Source organism: Gobius niger (genome assembly GCF_951799975.1).
Source record: "Gobius niger genome assembly, chromosome: 2".
NCBI lineage: Eukaryota > Metazoa > Chordata > Actinopteri > Gobiiformes > Gobiidae > Gobius > Gobius niger.
In genome coordinates this window covers 32,351,410-32,368,971 of record NC_136853.1, presented here as the reverse complement: position 1 = coordinate 32,368,971, position 17,562 = coordinate 32,351,410, and the positions used below count along the sequence as shown (strand labels likewise).

The 17,562-nt window shown below is 41.0% G+C and overlaps 4 protein-coding genes across 4 annotated transcripts; 1 reads left to right on the top strand and 3 right to left on the bottom strand.

Moving 5' to 3' along the window:
* The first annotated feature begins 961 nt into the window (after nt 1-961).
* Nucleotides 962-2,974, top strand: ckap4 (cytoskeleton associated protein 4). The gene is made up of 2 exons (XM_079551495.1): nt 962-1,338; nt 1,705-2,974. The coding sequence occupies exons 1-2, from the start codon at nt 1,018-1,020 to the stop codon at nt 2,893-2,895; spliced, it is 1,512 nt and encodes a 503-aa protein (XP_079407621.1). The 5' UTR covers nt 962-1,017; the 3' UTR covers nt 2,896-2,974.
* Nucleotides 2,975-4,590: 1,616 nt separating this feature from the next.
* On the bottom strand, nt 4,591-5,517 carry LOC306959355 (inhibitor of nuclear factor kappa-B kinase-interacting protein-like; the record flags this gene model as incomplete). The annotated part of the gene is made up of 2 exons (XM_079551443.1): nt 4,591-5,145; nt 5,257-5,517. Coding segments are annotated over 2 exons (816 nt in total), but the record flags the coding sequence as incomplete, so codon positions are not given.
* A 236-nt stretch (nt 5,518-5,753) lies between these two features.
* On the bottom strand, nt 5,754-9,275 carry LOC306959546 (inhibitor of nuclear factor kappa-B kinase-interacting protein-like). Its single transcript, XM_079551685.1, has 3 exons — nt 8,736-9,275; nt 8,554-8,671; nt 5,754-6,691 (listed from the first exon to the last, which is right to left on the bottom strand). Exons 1-3 carry the CDS (start codon nt 8,939-8,941, stop codon nt 5,801-5,803), a joined length of 1,215 nt encoding a protein of 404 aa, XP_079407811.1. The 5' UTR covers nt 8,942-9,275; the 3' UTR covers nt 5,754-5,800.
* A 716-nt stretch (nt 9,276-9,991) lies between these two features.
* Nucleotides 9,992-16,962, bottom strand: arfgap3 (ADP-ribosylation factor GTPase activating protein 3). Its single transcript, XM_079551747.1, has 16 exons — nt 16,810-16,962; nt 16,262-16,380; nt 16,021-16,093; nt 15,812-15,943; nt 15,645-15,725; nt 15,494-15,581; nt 15,128-15,187; nt 14,988-15,034; nt 14,770-14,918; nt 14,555-14,686; nt 14,287-14,412; nt 14,067-14,219; nt 12,863-12,980; nt 10,861-10,948; nt 10,520-10,644; nt 9,992-10,448 (listed from the first exon to the last, which is right to left on the bottom strand). Exons 1-16 carry the CDS (start codon nt 16,876-16,878, stop codon nt 10,431-10,433), a joined length of 1,578 nt encoding a protein of 525 aa, XP_079407873.1. The 5' UTR covers nt 16,879-16,962; the 3' UTR covers nt 9,992-10,430.
* Between the last annotated feature and the right edge of the window lie 600 nt (nt 16,963-17,562).

The window sequence follows — 17,562 nt, the reverse complement described above, 5'->3', positions numbered from 1 at the left end:
ACCACCTGTACTGAAAATATTGCCAGTAATTTCTAATGAAAAAAAAAAATCCCCTGAACAACTCCCTGTACAAAGATCTGTTGATGGAGGTCCAGCGACCTTTACAAATTAGCTCACACCTAGTGACACCTAGTGTTGATGAAGTGCTGTGGCGTTAACTCAAAATGAGAAACCATCACAAGTCTTCAACAAGACATCGGATCCGGTTACGGAAAAAGTCATCAAAGAAAGTTACAACATATGCTCAACATTTGTAATAAATACATAAACCAACAAATATTACAAACTCAATAAATAAATACTCCAATAAATCAAATTCAATAAATGAATGCGATTTGAAAGAAATATAGGGCCATAAACAACGCAACATAGGCTACAGCTATTGCATTGTATCCAACAGTCTGTCTGGCCAATCACATTTTCTCCCTTTGACTTTAATTCAAGTGAAAGCACCGTAGGAAAAATATACGTGTAATGACTTCTCAGTTCCATGTTGCCACGTATGTAAGGAGGAGCCAGCCACAGAGAAGAAGAAAACACCCCTCCCAACACAAGTCAGCATTCTTCTAAATCAAAGTTGTTCAAAATCATGTTATATACAACACGCTAGTGACATTTATACCGGGTCTATACTGTGTTATAACGTTTTTATATCTCAAGTAAGCTGTGGGTCGGTGGGTTAAAAGATAGTCTATTTGCTGTCACTCATAGGTTAACTTTTTAACAGTCAGTCTTTTTAAAAAATACTCTTACTAAACTTTTCTTTATAGTATGAAAATGAGCTGAAATTATTAATTTGGTTATGCTACTTCTTCATGAGTTCTGGGACATCCCCCATCCGCATACCTCAGTAGAAAGGCCCCAGGAAAGACACGACGCGTTCACTGATACGCTGATGTTCTAGTGGGCCTGGACTCGAGCCGCTCTCATCTACGACTGCAAACCCAGCGGCAGCAGCAGCAGCCACACATCGCATCACTCCTCCGAGCGCGCACGAAGTTTGTGAGAGCTGAAACAATGACTGCGAAAAATCGGAACAAGAACAGCACTTCGGAGAAAAGCACAGCTCCAAGTCAAGAAGACATGCCAAAAAAAACTCCAAAAACCTCCAGCAACGGAGTCAGCGGCTCCCCGGCCCAGGGGGGGTCAGGCTCCGGGGGCTGTCTGAGCTTCTTTGTTTCAGCCGTGTTTTATGTTACATTATTAGGGGGTGTAGGGTTTGCAGCATTTTATTTACAGCAAGTCATGGAAGAAATACGTCAAACAAGTGCAAAACACGAAAAAAGCGCAAAGCAAAACGAGGAACTCATCAGTAAAATGCAAAGTGTGGCTCAACAGGTAATACTGGCTATTCTAATTATTTGTCAAAATGTTTACGTGTCCATGTTTTCTTTTTTGACACATACCATAGGCTTATGTAGAACTATTTTAGAATTTCTTCTCTTTAAAATGTGTTATTGTGTACTATGGTTAGTAGAACTGTGTGTACTGTATGGGGGGCGTGTGCATTCAAAAGGTTCCTAACTAAACAAAACCATGTTTAGCTCACTTCCAGATTTACTTTGACAAGTGTAGTTTTGAAAACAATATTGCATTATTAGACTTCTTCACACATTTCCCTGACACTTTGAGCAGTTTTAAAGTATGTGTAGTTGTACCAGAACAGAGAGCATTGTAACACACTGTTCATTGTCCTGTGCCCAGGTGGAGTCTCTTCAAAGCGTGATGGATGGACTGGAGTCTTCACTGGGCATCACTCGCTTAGAGATGGAGGGGGCCATCAGCAGGATGAAGAAGGGGGAGGTGGAGACCAGGAAAGTGGAGGAAGCCCTTCACAAGCTCCAGAACGATCTTCTGAAGGATCTGTCTAAGGGCATGGCTGAGGTGAAGGAGGCGCGTGAGAGTGACTTCTCCTCCTTGGAGAGGACAGTGGAGGAGCGGCTGGCAGAAGTGAGCCAGTCTGTCAAAGCTAGTGTGGCCGAGTTTACTGAGGCTCAGGGAGAGGCACAGACCCAGCTGTCTGAACTGAAGGCTCGGTTGGGCGACATGGAAGACCCTGCGCTGGTTAAACAGGAGCTTTCTATTATTGTGGACACTGTGGCTGAAATAAGAACAGCCAAGCTGGAAGCTGATACTTCGATGGACTCCCTCAGGCAGCAGATTAGCACAGTAAGAGAGGAGCTGCAGACGCGCAACCAGGAAGTAGCTTCATTGTCCCAAGAAGTTGAATCAGTGAGGACAGCAGTACAGGAGAACATTGGACACCTCAAGCAGTCCATCTCTGAAGCAGAAGCCAGTGTCCAACGTGTTAAGGAGGACAGTGTAACACTGGAATCCCGTGTGGAGCAGACAGCGGAGGCAGTCCGCAGTGTTGAGAGCAAACTGGTGGAAGGCACTGCAGAAGTCTTGAAAAGATCAGACGAACTAGAAGTTAGGGTCAAAGCATCAGAGGAGGGTGGGGAGATGCTGTCTGCCTCTCTTACTGACATCACCACTAAAGTGGAGTCCCTATTGACCACGAGTGCACAAAGGCAGGCAGTAGAGCAAGATAAAATTACTTTTGAGCAAGAAATAATGGCATTAAAAAGTGACATGGAGGAGCTCCAATCCAGTCTGGCTGATATTAGTGGAGGTCAGGAAAAACTAGTTTCTCAGGATTCCAGTGTCAGTGTGCAGGTGGAGGAGCTGGTAAAACGGTTGGAGGTTTTGGAGAACAGTGGTGTGAAGGCCAATCAGCTGGAGAGTTTACAGGGCTTAGTCAGCAGCCTGGAAGGGAAGACAGTCAAATTAGAGAGCCATGAAGAAGCTATTTCTGCTCTTCAGAAAGCTCTACAGGAAACTACACAGACACTGGCAAGTCTATCCCCAGCACCAAAAGTCAAAGGGAGAAAGTGACAGGGAGCAGTTTAAATGTAGCATTACGATAATAAAGCACCTCAAATCTTGGGCCACAGTGAGAATGGCTCAAACACCCTTGAAAAGAGGTTCTGTTGGGGGGGGGGGGGGGGGGGGGGGGTGTAGAGGAAAGGATGGCTGGACTGCTGAACTGTGAAATCTAAACTCATTCTGCACTGTAGGGTTTTTTTTTTTTCATTTTGACTCAATGTTTGACATTCGGTATGGGGCCGTGTTTGAGCTGCATTAAGCTGCTTCTGATCGCTTTTTTATTTTATTTTAAATAAAACATTTTATCTATTGGTTTGAGTTTTATTTAACAAACTGCTGCTTGATTTTCAATGTCTATTAGTTATTTAAGTCTACACTTAACACACACACAGTTCTCTCTCTCAGGTTAACATTCAAAAACAGCAAAGGAAATCCCTGCAGGGATTATTTGATGTTCTGCAGGTCACTGAGATACACAATGTTTTCATAGTAAGTATGAAAATGGTAATATATGATAACGTTGTTTGATAGGTCGTGTATGGAGTCTAGGCCTATAGATGTTGTAAGTGCATTTCTGTTTTTCATCTTAAAATGTGAAACTAATATTGATGATTATGGCCTATAGTCCATTTTAAATAATATTCAAATTTTCTGGAACGTTTAATTTGGGGTTTTTACAAGCTGTGAGCCATAATAATCAAAAATTATAATAAATAAAAGCTACATATCTCACTTTGCATGTAATGAGTCTATAGTAGTCATATAGTAGTTTCCCAGTTTAAGTTGAATAACAGAAGTAAATGCACTTTTATTATTATTCGAATTATATGAGCACCTGTATAATGTATAATATATAATGCACAATTCAGGGGGGTCTAAATTTCACACGGTGCCATCGAGTGCAGTGGTACCCAACTCGGGGTGCGGGGGGGCTTTAAGGAAAAAAGGTTGGGAACCACTGATCTAGTGTATAGGGCGCCATCTAGTGTAGTGCATGCAACGTTTCTTATTGTTCCAAAAATCTCCCAGAGCTCCCAATAATAGTTACTCTATTCATAAGAATGTGTTATTGTTTTACCGCAATAGCTAGATACTGCTTTATAGAGGTACATTTTGCAAATAAATGTACATATCCTTTCCAAATCTGTGCCTCTGAGGCCCCCAGGGGACCCAGGACTCCACTTGGCGAAACCACTGCCATAGTGTATTGGCGGTCAATCAAATGTTTGATGGCAGCACAGTGGCCTCCAGAATGCTACAGGATCAGTTGTTTTTGAGGGTTTCTGGTAGGTTTTCACCGCTGATGGAACTCCATGGTTATGTATACGTTCCACCCAGAAAACTAACCAGAAAATCTAAAAAACCTGAAATAAACCTGGAGCGTCACAGGCCACCGGAATGGAAATAATAGGCGCCATGTTAACCGGCCATGCAGTTGCTGGGACAGTGAAAGGTCAAATACACACTAATATTAACTTCATTTCCACATAAAAAGTTGCATAATGCACCTTTAAGTAAAATGACAAACAGAATCTAGTTGGAAGTTGAAACAATCAAATTGAAAGAAACAAACTCATTCATAGTTTATAAATGTAAATAGGGGTTTGATTTATTCACATTTTGGTTTGTAATAGAGAGACAAACCCAAATCCCATTAATCTCACACATGAGAACATAAATAGGCTACAGCAGAGGTGCACATGTTCAAGTGAGGCTGTCCATACCGACATCAGAGGTATTCATTATCTCGCTTTTTGTATCTCCTACATCACTCTTTATGGCAGTGAGATTCAGCAGTGTCTGTCGCAGTTCCATGATCTCCTGCTCCCTTTTGGTCAGGTCCTCAGCCAGTTGTCCTATTCGCAAATAGAGGTCTGACAGTTGAGGTTCTATTGCCCCAAAGTCTCTCTTAATTGTGAAGATCTTTGGTTTAAGATCACTGGCAAAGGTCACAGTTCGTATAACCTTAGCTCTTCCACTTTCCAGCTCCTGCAGCCGCACCGACAGCGCTCTGTCGGCAGACACAAGCTCAGGGATTTGGCGCTGCAGCTGCCCTATGGCCTGACTGTTGCGCTCAGATGAAGAGCGCAGACTGGACACTCTGTCTATGCTGTTGGCTAGGACGTCCCCAATCTTTTTGACCATGGCAAAATCCACCTGTGACGTCTTGTCCTCCAGTTCTCCCACCTGAGACAGAAGAGACTCAAGCTCTGACCGGAGCCCATCCATCCTGCGCAAATCTGTCCGCACTGAAGCCACCTAAGAAAAACACAGGCGTCCTGCCATTTACTGCACATTATATTTACTGTAATAGTGCAACATTGAAAAATATGTCTTTAATTATTACAGTATGCCAAAGAGAAACAGTACCTTGCTGGTGAAGTCCTTTGAGATGGCAGATGTGCGCTCCTCAATCAGTCTCACAGCCTCCCTGAGAGTGATGAGGCTGGTTTGGAGCTGAGATCGTTTCTCAGAGAGTCCAGAGGCCCAGTCCTTTAGCTGGATCACCTCCAGCTCTAGTCCTTTCAGTTCAGACTGAACCCCTTTTTGAGCCCAAAGACTCTCCAGCTTTCGATGCACACTCTCACACTGAAACGCAACAGCAGCTACAGTCACTGGATGTGGCTTTTGTTATATTTATCTCATATCATTTGAGGATATTTTTATTAAAAGAGGATGAATGACATATTGAGCCAAATTTTATTAAATAAATATCCATTTTAAAGCAAAGTACATATTGCAAATACAAGACATTACAATCTCAGCATAAGTTACCACATTCTCTGATATCTTTTGGCTTTTCACTTACAAATTCTGTACAGTTTGAACAAAAATAGAGAACTTCATTTTTCCTATATTAGCTTTAATGTTGTAAGCGTAATATCACTGGAACTAAACCTGTATTGATGTAACATTATTTTGTGGGATCATCAGTGGACTCTTCCTCCTTTTCCCACGGTTCATCCTCCTCATTGGTCCATTCCTCTTCTTCCTCCTGCCCATGTGGCTCACCCTGGGTCTCATCCTGGTTTTGTCTCAACACCAGAGTCAGTTCCCTAACGGCCTCTTTGACCACCGACAGCTCATCTTTCATTTTCAGAATGCTGTTTTTGGCGTGGAGTGTGTCCAGCTCCTGTCTCATCTGTAGGATTTCATTGAGTGCCTTGAGCATACTGTCCTCTGTGCCAAACACCTGTATAGTCAGCTCTTCCAATCTCTTCTCAGTCCCACTCAGATCACTCGCAAGTCTGACAATTGACCGGATTGCCTCTTCCACTTTCGGAAGGTGCTGCTCACATTCCTCTGCCTTCGGAATATGCTCCTGAAGTTGAGAGCTGAGTTCAGACTCTCTCTGGGCCAGGCCACCAATCTGGTCCTTAAGCTTTTGGATCTGTTTGGTGTTCCAGTCAAGTTGGTCCTGAGCTCTTTTCACGTCGTCACCCTCTGTGCGCTCCAGTGCTCGGGCATTCCTCTTTGTGCTGTCCTCCAGCTCCTCTAACCTCTCCTCCAGGGACTTGGCTCTACGCTCGGCCGCATTCACCTTCTCTGTGGCTTCAGCGTGAGCGTCGCGCGACTCTGACTTTAGCGCCACCAAATCGGAGTTGATCACACCAAGATGCTGCTGCCATGTCTCAGTCACATTCAGAAAGTGTGCGTTGACCTCTTGCAGATCATGGGAGGCGGACATCTCATCAGCCTTAATCGCCATCACAGCTGCATGAAGTGTGGAGATGTCCTGTTGAAGTCCTGAGGCCATGGAAAAAGTGGAGAGCGCGTCCTTGAGGTCGTCCTCTGACGCTGCGAGCTGCAGCCGCAACACAAAACACGAGGGCTATGATCTTTTATGATCTTCAGCATTGACTCAAAAAGGACAGGCATGCAGTGTATCAGCATAGACTGCCTTCATTAAAGGTGATCATTAAACTTTTTGTGCAGGAAAAAAGTTTATATCAGTGCGTATTTGACCTTTCAGTGACCCAGTGGTTGTATGGGTGGTTGGCGCTTTTGTTATTCATTACAGTGGCCAATAAAGGATCAAGGGCTAGATATTCCGCCTGGCGCAACAACAGCATTAGCGCAAACTAGTGTGACATCTTGCGGGTAAACAAACGGTGTGCTAGTGTTTGCGTGGCAGAGTGCGGGTGTGTGGCTTAGAAAGACGGGGTCAACTGAGGCCTGGTGTCAGCAGCCAACAGCTGACTGCAACGAGCGCTGCCCATTCTCTCTCCTCATCTTTACATTAACATCGTACGGCCTCATGTACTTCATTAAATATGTTCAAGCTATCACAGGACATACTATGAACTTTACTCCACTGTGAGTTCAACATTGGCCGAGTCCCGACTTGGCTCTGGTATAGAAGAGCCCTGAGTGGGGCTCTGGGCTCTCTGTGCCATGTTAAAAAAACTATATTTTTCTGTAGGAGGAACCAATATTTCGGGGAGCTCGGAGTGGGGCTGCTGTTGTACATAGCTTCGCCATGAGTGTCTGTCCAGCCTCCATTCAACCCTTATTGCACCAGGTATGAAGCTGAAGATTACACAGAGCGCACCTCGTCAGCACGAATGTTATAGTCTATAGCCTGCGTTTAGAAACACAAGCGAGGCGTGTGGGGCACAAGGGTAGGAGGGATATGTCGATTTGGGTTTGTTAATACTTGTTGTTTTTTTGTTTTGTTTTTCTTTTATGTCACTGCTGATAGAAACTGACGCAAGGTGTATGTGTGTGTAGAGTATACATGTATTATGTATGTATGTATTTACATTATGTGTACGTATATGTCTGTCTGTATATATCTGTGTATATGTATGTTTGCATGTATATACTGTAAAAAAAAAACTAAAAAACAATTGATCCTAGAGTGTCTCAGAAGCCACTGTGATGGAAAGTAAAGGCACCATGCTAACCACCCACACAAAGGTCAAATACGCAAATATCAACTTTTTAAAAAAAACTTTAAATGATAAAATGCAACATAATGCACAAACCTCTATTCAGCAACATATTGGGTCTGTTTAACCCCTTTACTCCCACCTGAACCGAGCACATTTTCTCCAGTTTGGCTTTACCCCAGTCCAAAAGCTTCTAGAAAAAAGCTGTGAAAATAGCAACAAAACTGAGACGAAAACAATGATGGAAATGTGACAAAAAAGTGAGAAAACATTGACAAAAAAGTGACGAAAAATTGATGGAAAAGTGGCAAAAATGTCACAAAAATGTCACAAGAAATTGACAAAAAATTGACGAAAAAAATACAAAAATGTGACCAAAAAAATTACAACAATGTGACAAAAATGTGACAAAAATTTGACAGAAAAATGTAAAAAATGTGGCCAAAAATGACAAAAATTTGATAAGAAATTGACGAAAAAATGACAGAAATGTGACAAAAAATGACAAAAAAAAATGTCCAAAATGTGGCAAAATGTGACAAAAAACAAAAATGTGATAAAAATTTGACAAAAAAATAACACAAATTTGACCCAAAAAATGACAAAAATGTGACAAAAAATGACAAAAACGTTACAAAAATACCCAACAAAAAATGATGGAAAAAAAATCTGATGACGTGAGGAAAAAGATTCTCTCGGTTCAGGCGGGAGTTAAGAGGTTAAATAAGCTCGGCCTACCAATTTGATAGTGTTATTCAAGTAAAATCCAACGTACCTTCTTTGAAACATTTTCTAATTCTTCCTCCATAGCAATCAAGGGTGATGTTTTTATATGTAAAAGGCGGAACCTTTCTTCCAGTTCAGAAAACCTTTCATTCTGCTGCAGCACGATCCTAAAACAAGCACACATTAGAACTGCTGTATGACCTTATTTATGGGGCAACATCAGAAACTTACCAACTGAGAGCTGCACAGGCTGTGAGCGACAATACACATGAAATACTTCTTAAATCAAAGCAAGAATATCTCCTCTCTCCCCCAGATATAAGCCCTGATGCCGCTCTCACTTTCTGGTCATTATCTTGACCATTTGCCTCACTTGTTTCAGTCGTATCATCACAAGACTTCTGTGGCTTTTTCCTCTGCTTCACCTCATTGGGCATTTTAGCGCCAAGGTTGACCTAAAACTCGAGCGTAACTATTCTAAGCGCTACAATGTTGTTCGATTATAGACCGTCCTTGTTCTAGTCACAGTCTATGGTTCTAGCACGAACACTTTAAAGTAATCGCTCGGACTAACTTTAACCTCGCCCCCCACTTTCCTCCTCGAAGAACTGCGGCGTTCACGGGCTGATAGAATGTTGGAAACTAAACCTCCAGGAATGTCTTACTCTGCGCCAAAGCAAGTCCCAAAGAACGTGTCAATAGTAGTAAACCCATCTAGACTGCAACAGGAAATACAGGCTGTTCAACGAAACACCCATGTGTTTAACTCAACAGTACTTGAGCCTGAATAATTTTCTTCTTCCTTTTTTTTGTACTTTTCATTGGTAGTAGGCTACCTTCATTATGGATTTGGGCACCACAAATGCATCACCAGGCCACGTAGGCAACGCCAAGAATTAGGCCTACATAGATTTGACCAGATGGATGAATCGGATTAAAATACTTTTCTAAATGTAGAAAATAGTAACAAGAAACAAGTAAATGGAGGATATACTCATTAGCCATTTATTGATTTTATTAACATTTTATTACAGTGTGAGCGTGTTGTGGCAGCTACTGAAAGAAATAAGAAAAAAGTGGTACTGAAATAAATGACAAGGAAAAGCAATATTTCCAATTGGACATTAAGTTAAAACTAACAACTTTAACATGGATGGAAAAGGCTCAGGAGTCTGTTTCTTTGAAATGTTGCCTTCTTATATTTAATATAGATTTAATAAAACGTTTTCAGCAATTTGTGGTTATTGATGACTATGTTTCCATAAAACTGTTTATTACTCAGTAATATATTCTTGGGGGTTGGTATTGTTACAAAGTCAGTGAATGCTCCAACATTTGTTTTAAACAAACTCTTAACAACAATTGAAAGTGTCAAAAATGGCCAGAAATACACGTTACAAAACGCAAGTGTCTTAAGTTTAGGACATTAAGGCCTTTCTAACCCTGTACATCAGGAAACTTGATTCACTTTATAACAGGTTACAGCAAAACCCAAAACATAAACTTATAAATACATTTGTATTTTGAGTCTACACAATAGATACACAAAAAGAAAAAATAACTTCTAAGCAGCACGACTGAACCAAGCAAATCATTTAGTGCAACTGACCTAAACTACAACAAGGCCAAAGTCATTTACCTTTTACTGCTACAGCTTCTGCATAAAGTTGTGCTTTAACACATTTGAATAAGCAAATATTTGCTGAATTTTGGTCCTTTATGTAGAAAAATATAAGTGCACTTTTGAAACACATGCGCAAATTGACGCGTGCGTCGTATTCAACTTATTTTAAGAAAAGTCAACATTGCTAATTTCAACATGAGTCCAGTCCAAACATATAGCTGCAAATATAAAGATTGCTTTTGGGTAACTTTTCATGGCATGTTACAGCACTGACTTGTCTTCATTTCACATGAACACAAGGCTCAGGAGCCATAGTGATCCTAAAACACAAACAAATAGTTAGATAAAATGCAAAAAAAAAATGACAAGGAAGTTTTCCTACTTTTTTTACCTGTATAGTATTGACCACGCCACTGGCCATCACTGACAGTTTTCCAGCAACTGAGCGCATTCCCTGCTTCAGCTGTGACATGTCAGGAGCACTGGGCAGCACTTGGGTCAAACGATATGAACTGACTGTGTGCACAAATTATTAATTACACTTTTAATTATTTTAACTGCAACCTTTTGGTTAGGCAGTGTATTTGGACTTGGGAATTTGGGTACATGGGTGAGGGCGCTGTGAGTCAGGGTGGCTTCTTTTATCTCTAGAGCCCACAGTTACATCTATTACACTCTATCCGAAACTCTGTTGTGTTTTTAATGACATGTAGTATTTCTGGAGACACTTACCGCTTTGTTTTTTTTGGTCTTCAAATAAATCTGCAGAACTAATTGCTGAATTTGCAGAAAGTCTCTCCAGCCGTGTTCTAGCCTCATACTGAAAAACAACAGACACAGACTATATATTTTATTTCACATTTATTATATGTTTTGTGTATTTTGCTTATTTTGTTTATTACATAAGCACATTTGAGTTAAACTGTGTTCATTTGCAGAGTAAAATGTAATGCTATCTGTGGAAGAAATAGCAATGTACACATGCAGTTGTGACAATTACGATTGCCGAGGAAGGCTTTGAAGCTGTTCTTTGACCTGCCTTAGAAAAAGATGGCTGATGGAGCACCATGGTCATTGTACTGTGCAGCAATTCGGGCGTTCTGCTCTCCCAAAATTTCCTCCGATGGGCGGGGGAGCGACTGAATTTTGCGTTGCATTATGGGTAACACATATCTTCGCAACTTCCGGTCCTGTCTGCCGGAGCATTTTCATTCGCTCTGCTTGCTTCATCTTCTTGTAAAAAAGGAACACAATTCTACAGCTGATATTTTATGATGCAGACTTTGATGGTCCCGACTCCCTACATTTGGGGCTCGTACCTCCTCGGCTCCCTTCACACTGCCCCGCTGCAAGGTCTCCCTCGGAGCCTCGAAGGCCGGGCGGGATAGCTAACCGTTGCCCCTGGGGTCTGTGAGCTGTCCCTGGGAGACTATAGTAAAAATCAGCCATTTCATAAGCACTGACAGCCTCTGATTATCTCTCTCTGCCCAATACAACTTTATCTTGTCCATTTTCAACGTGAGAACATCAGCCATGTCAATAAATAAGTCCGTAGCCGAGCTGCTAACTGCTCGCCCAGAGCTAACTAACTCGCATAGATCCGGTGAAATCAAGTATTATGCAATAATAACGGCAATAAAGCCGGGAACTATATAAAGCAGCCTTTGAGATGATCACACACTGAGTCATTTGTGGTTTATTGCGGACTTTTATCAACAATGAGCTGTAGGCGATTGTAACAAGCTAACGGGGCTAACCTGGAATAACCATTGTCCACTGGCAAAAATAATCATCCTTTATTTGGACATATGGGCTGGATATGTGCTTAAATACTAGAGAGATCCTCACGTAGACCATGGGTATAGTTATGGTTAAAGATCCATTGGACATGACAGTAGCAAAGAGGTTAGAGTTAGCCCAAAAACAGCAGTTATTTTTCAGTCAAGAGCTCCTTCCTACGCTTCAGAACACATTTAAAATCACTTGCCCCTGACATTTCAATCAATCAATGGTTTTGTAGAGCCAAATATCACAACAGGAGTTGTCTCACAGGGCTGCAGCAAACATTAAGGTAATAAAACAGAACAGAAAAGTCTCCATCGTGTCCGGTCTAAATGCAGTATAATAGCCACAGGAGGTGCGCTAGGCTACGAACGGAGGCATTTTTTGATCACAGTGCCGCTCAGTGGATGAAATTTTGGGGGAGCAGAACGCCTGAACTGTCAATATTGTCTCACGTGTAAAACTGTGTCTTTGTCATTTCCAGAAAGAGGTTACTGTGTCTAAAGAAACCAAGAAGAAACCAGAGAACTAAAGATTAGCCTCTACTCTATTAGTACTACTGTGCATATTATTCCTGGTAAAAGCCTACTTTCTGTTTAGATACTGCAACACACGCCCTCTCTCTCACGCAGATCAGGTTTTGATTTTAGTCCCGATAAGAAAACAGAAGATGATGCCTTTTCTTTTACTGCTTCTAAACTTTGGAATGAGCTCCATCCTCTAAGTATCAGACTCATTTGTTCTCTTCTAAAAAACGTTTTTTTTTTTTGTCTATCTCAGTTTGACGGTTGACTTTCTCCGTCTCCCTGCAATATTTTTCTGCAATTATATGTATTTTGTATAGTGTACCAGGCTTTTGTTCTATTCTAAACACTTTTTATCTTTTAGGTACCAAGTGTATTGGGCTGAGTGATGTCAGGGTGAATCACATATTTATATCAGGTGCCTTTACCTCACAATTGTCTTGTTTCCCAAAGTACATGTCAGAGGAAATGGCTTTGGCGTCACCAAACTTTGTCTGAGCGTCTCCTGTCTCCACGGCTGCTTCTGCTTTTCTTCTAGATGTAGCTCTAATAAAACAAGAAACAAACATGAATAACAATGCTTTTCTGTATTAATAGTGCTGAAATGCATTTGGTTAATGTTGCCACTACAACAGTTTTGAGATGTTCAGACGACACAATAAAGAGGAATATTTGGGGAATAGGCTCTACTGTACACCAGGGGTAGGCAAGGGGGTAGGGCCGATTTTCCTCAATGCCAAAACACCAACGGGACTAACCTCACCATTGTAGCCCAAAGTAAAGAACCATTTTCTGTCAATGCAAATGTTTTACATTATATGTGACCTCATGGGATGCTCCTCCAAATACAGATATTATTTCCCGCATTATTAGAGTACTTTAACCTCTTAACCCCCACCTGAACCAAGCACATTTTCTGGTTCAGCTTTACCCAAATCAAAAACGTGCAGGAAAAGCAACATTAATAAAAAAAGTGTCAAAAATATGGCCAAAGAGTTTTGAAAAAGCAGCATAAAAGCCACAACAGAGCGACTAAAAATTTGACAAAAACGTGACGAAAACGCTTTAAAAAAACACAGTGATCAGTTATGCAGACCTTAGCTTTCATATGAGGCGTTACACTGGCCTATATGCAGATTTTAGATTTGGGTAAAGCTGAACTAGAGAAAATGTGCTTGGTTAAAGTGAGGGGTATGGGTTAACGGGTATTTGTTCTCTTATTTTCACAGTAATATTTCTCAGAATCATCTTGGGAGCCAGAGGTTCTGTGCTGGAGGGCTGGATTTGGCCCGCGGGCCTCATGTTGCCTACCCCTGCTGTTCACTAATGCACACAGAATAAATCTGGGTCTACAACCATGAGCTTTGCTCCTTTACTTAAAAAAAACATCAGCTACAACAACCATACTTGAGAATCTGTAGGAATTAGGTAGTGTACACGATGGACAATCAAGATGATAATTGAAGAAAGCATTTGGAGAGGGGTGGGTAGCTACTGGTAGTGCTGAGCCATTACTAGGACATCACAGGGCAATAAATAGACTAAATAAACTTTATAGAAGAGGTTGCAACAAATGCTCATTATGGCCACCAATACAAGGCAAAATGTTATATCGACAGGCAAAAAAAAAACCTTTCATCCCGGGCCAATATAGTGGTTGTAATGAAGAAGTCTGGTTCTGGTTTCTTGGCTTCCTTCATCCACCCTCTTCCTTCATGGCTGTCATCCCATCGAGATGAGAATTTATCTGAAGTGTCTGAAACCTCCTCAAACTGCGACAAGACCCTAACACATACAGGCAACATTGAACACGTTGTATTTCACTTAAAAGAATTGTGTGTTTAAATCTAACCTTGGGATGAAAGTCGCATCATCGCCTTCATCGTCCACAAATCTCTGGCTCCTCTTGGTCTTGGCCCCCAATGGACTCTGCTGTTGTATAGTTTGCATTTCTGAAGTTACAGAATGGGTAATTCCACTGTAGCAAGAACAAGAGCAAAACAAATGTATTAGATTACAATTTCAATATAATAGTATTTAATAGAAGTAACACAAAACAGTTAATTTGTGCATAGTTCTAATCATTAAAATATGCATAAATCATTCCTAACAGTGCATACCTCCTCATTCCTAGACCCATGCCAAGCCTTTCTGCTTGCTCTTTCTTCTTTCCCTCCAACTTACTGAGCTTTTTATCTTCAAGTTTCCTCTGCTGCTCAAGATCCTTATAGGCCAGACGAAAGGATGGGGCACTACGATGATAAGAATATAAATATCTTTAAAAACACACAAAAAGTGACATGGGTAAAAATAATGTGATCAAAAATGCACTCACATAGACTCATCCTCAGCCTTAACTGCTCCAGTAGCAACACTTTCCTCTTTCGCTCTTTGTTTATCTGCAGCTTGAGCCATTTTCTCCACCTCTGAGAAACTCTTGCTGCTGACCTTTTGAGCCCCAAGCCCTCCCTTCTTAGACGCAAGCTACAAGAAGAAAAAGAAATGAGAAAAAAGGTGCGCATTTAGAATAAACTCAACATATATTGTACTCACAGATTTCTTGGCTGTAGTTGGCTTTTTTTTTAGAAGTGAAGACACTTCTGCAACAGTCAAGAGTTACAATATATTAAAATATTATATCATATTATATATCAAAATGAAATAAGACAAATATTAACAAGAGGACCACGAACCTGTTGTTGCTTTGGGAGAGACACCCAGTATTTCTACACTTGGTCCTTCATTTGGGTTACCTGAAAAGAAAAGGAAATAACAACAAAAATACAACTATAAAAAGGTGCATTTGTGACCCAATGAATGTATGGGTAGTTAGCATGACGCTTTTAGTTTCGATCACAGTGGCCTCTACAACGCTCCGGGATAAATTGTGTATTGATCCTGGAGCATCATAGAGGCCACTGTGATGGAAAGTAGTAAAGGCACCATGCTAACCTCTCATGCAGTTCAACTATGCACCTTTAACCTTTATACCCCATTAATAATAATAATAATAATAATAATAATAATAATAATAATAATAATAACAATAACAATAATACCATTTTTGTCTTCTTCAGTAGTTTCTGGCTTCTCAGTCACTGAGGAGCTGAGACTCATTTTGGCCATGTTTAGATTTTCTGGAGGAGCCTGTCCCAAAGAATTAAGTCATTTTAAAACAAAGCTTGACAACAAATGAAATGAAAGCTGTACCTGTGTGAGCAGACTAAAAAAATCCAAATGCTTTTCATCCGGTGATGTTGGAGAGAGGGGAGCCTGACTGTCAAGCCATAACTTTAGAGAGAAACGAGTGACACTCAATGAACAAACATGCTTTTTAAATATTACAGTGAAGGATGACGGCTGCATTTGCCAATTACCTCAGTGCCATGGCGTCTTGTGGCTTGTGTGGCAAGAGTCTTTATCTTATCTCTGTACAGTTGAGCTGATCTGCTGTTGTACTTTGCATTAGCAGCACTGGATGTGCAACCATGTTGATTGAAAAATGCAACCTAGTTTTGGAGTCAAAAAGTACATGACATGACCATGATCTGTTGTTTGTATATCAGCCGTGTATCGACATACTCACGGCATTGGCATTGCCTCCCACTTGCATACATCGTATTTGAAACCATGACCAGTTTGAGTCTAACTCAGTGGACCTGTGTAAAAAGTACTGAGATGTAACATGAGACATGCCTTCACTACCATCATTAAATCAACATGGACTTTGTGTGAATAAAGTAAACAAAGGGAATAATAATAATTAATCACCAAGCCAAGAAATTAATAATAATCAAAAAGGAAGTCAATGACGTTTTGTCACAAACCTGATAAATGACAGGTGCACCCCCAAAGACCGATGGGTCCCAGAGCAGTCTATACAGAGAAATACACCATATGTGATGCTGGCCCAGCTGGGGTTTTTAGCTGAACAGTCGAAACAAATCTGCAGGAAAGCAGAATAATTGTACAGTGTTTATATATAGGCTATAAAAAAAGATTAATAGTAAAAAGAAAGACATTATGCTTCAAAGTGGGTCTGTTTTCAGCACTGTACCATATGTTTGATGACCACTCTTGATATGACACATAATTCAGCTGTGATAAGTTCAACAGGTGGAATAAAGGCCTCATCATTGTAACCTGTGTCAGCTGTCAGGACTAGCTAATGTACTCCGTCAGCTTTGACCGACAGAGTACGTAACAAATAATATCTCGACTACAAACATATTCTAATTGTCTGTAACCTCCATTTACACATCCGTCTACAGAAACATCCGTATGTCAACACCAATCGGGCACAGTGAGAGCGACGTGTCAGATATTTTATCCCAGACTTCCTTGTGCAAAAGAATAGACCACGAAGGCGCCTCACCTTATTTGAAGGTATGGAGCGAAGCCTCTTAAAAACAGTGACAATGGCATGTTTCGTTGGCTCTGACATTGTCTTATCTTCAAAGAGCCTTTTTAAAGTCGCATTTGTCACCAATTTTCCTCAATAACAACGACCGCGACACGTCAGAGGGAGGCAGAGAGACGCTGAATGGCTCAAGCCGACACGTGGGTATGTGGTGGTCCGAAGCCTTATGGGTAATGTAGTTTTTGATGGCGTCTTGTGAAAAGCAACGGTATGTGCCAGGTAATTTGTGCTTCCCTGATGGCACGGACATATTTCAAGATGAGGCATAATTTTCACACATGGATTGGCCACCGCAGAGTCCAGATCTTAACCCCTCTGAGAATCTTTGCGATGTGCTAAAGGCTTTGCGCAGTGACAAGGCAAGTTTATTTGTAGAGCACAATTCATACACAAGGCAATTCAAAGTGCTTTACAGTTGAAAAGAAAATTACAAGAAAACAGATAAAATCAATAAAAATCTCAACATAAAATTAATCAATTACAGTAAAAGGCAAGAGTGCAGATAAAATACTTTCAGTGTCATATTATACATGGGCAAATAGAACTGTTTTCAGCCTGGATTTGAACTTTGTCAGAGTTGAGGCTTGTCTCACATCGTTGTGAAGACTGTTCCAGATTTTAGCTGCATGAAACTGAAACACAGCCTCACCGTGTTTATTATTGACTCTGGGAACCACCAGGAGACCCCTCCCTGAGGTTCTCAGGGCC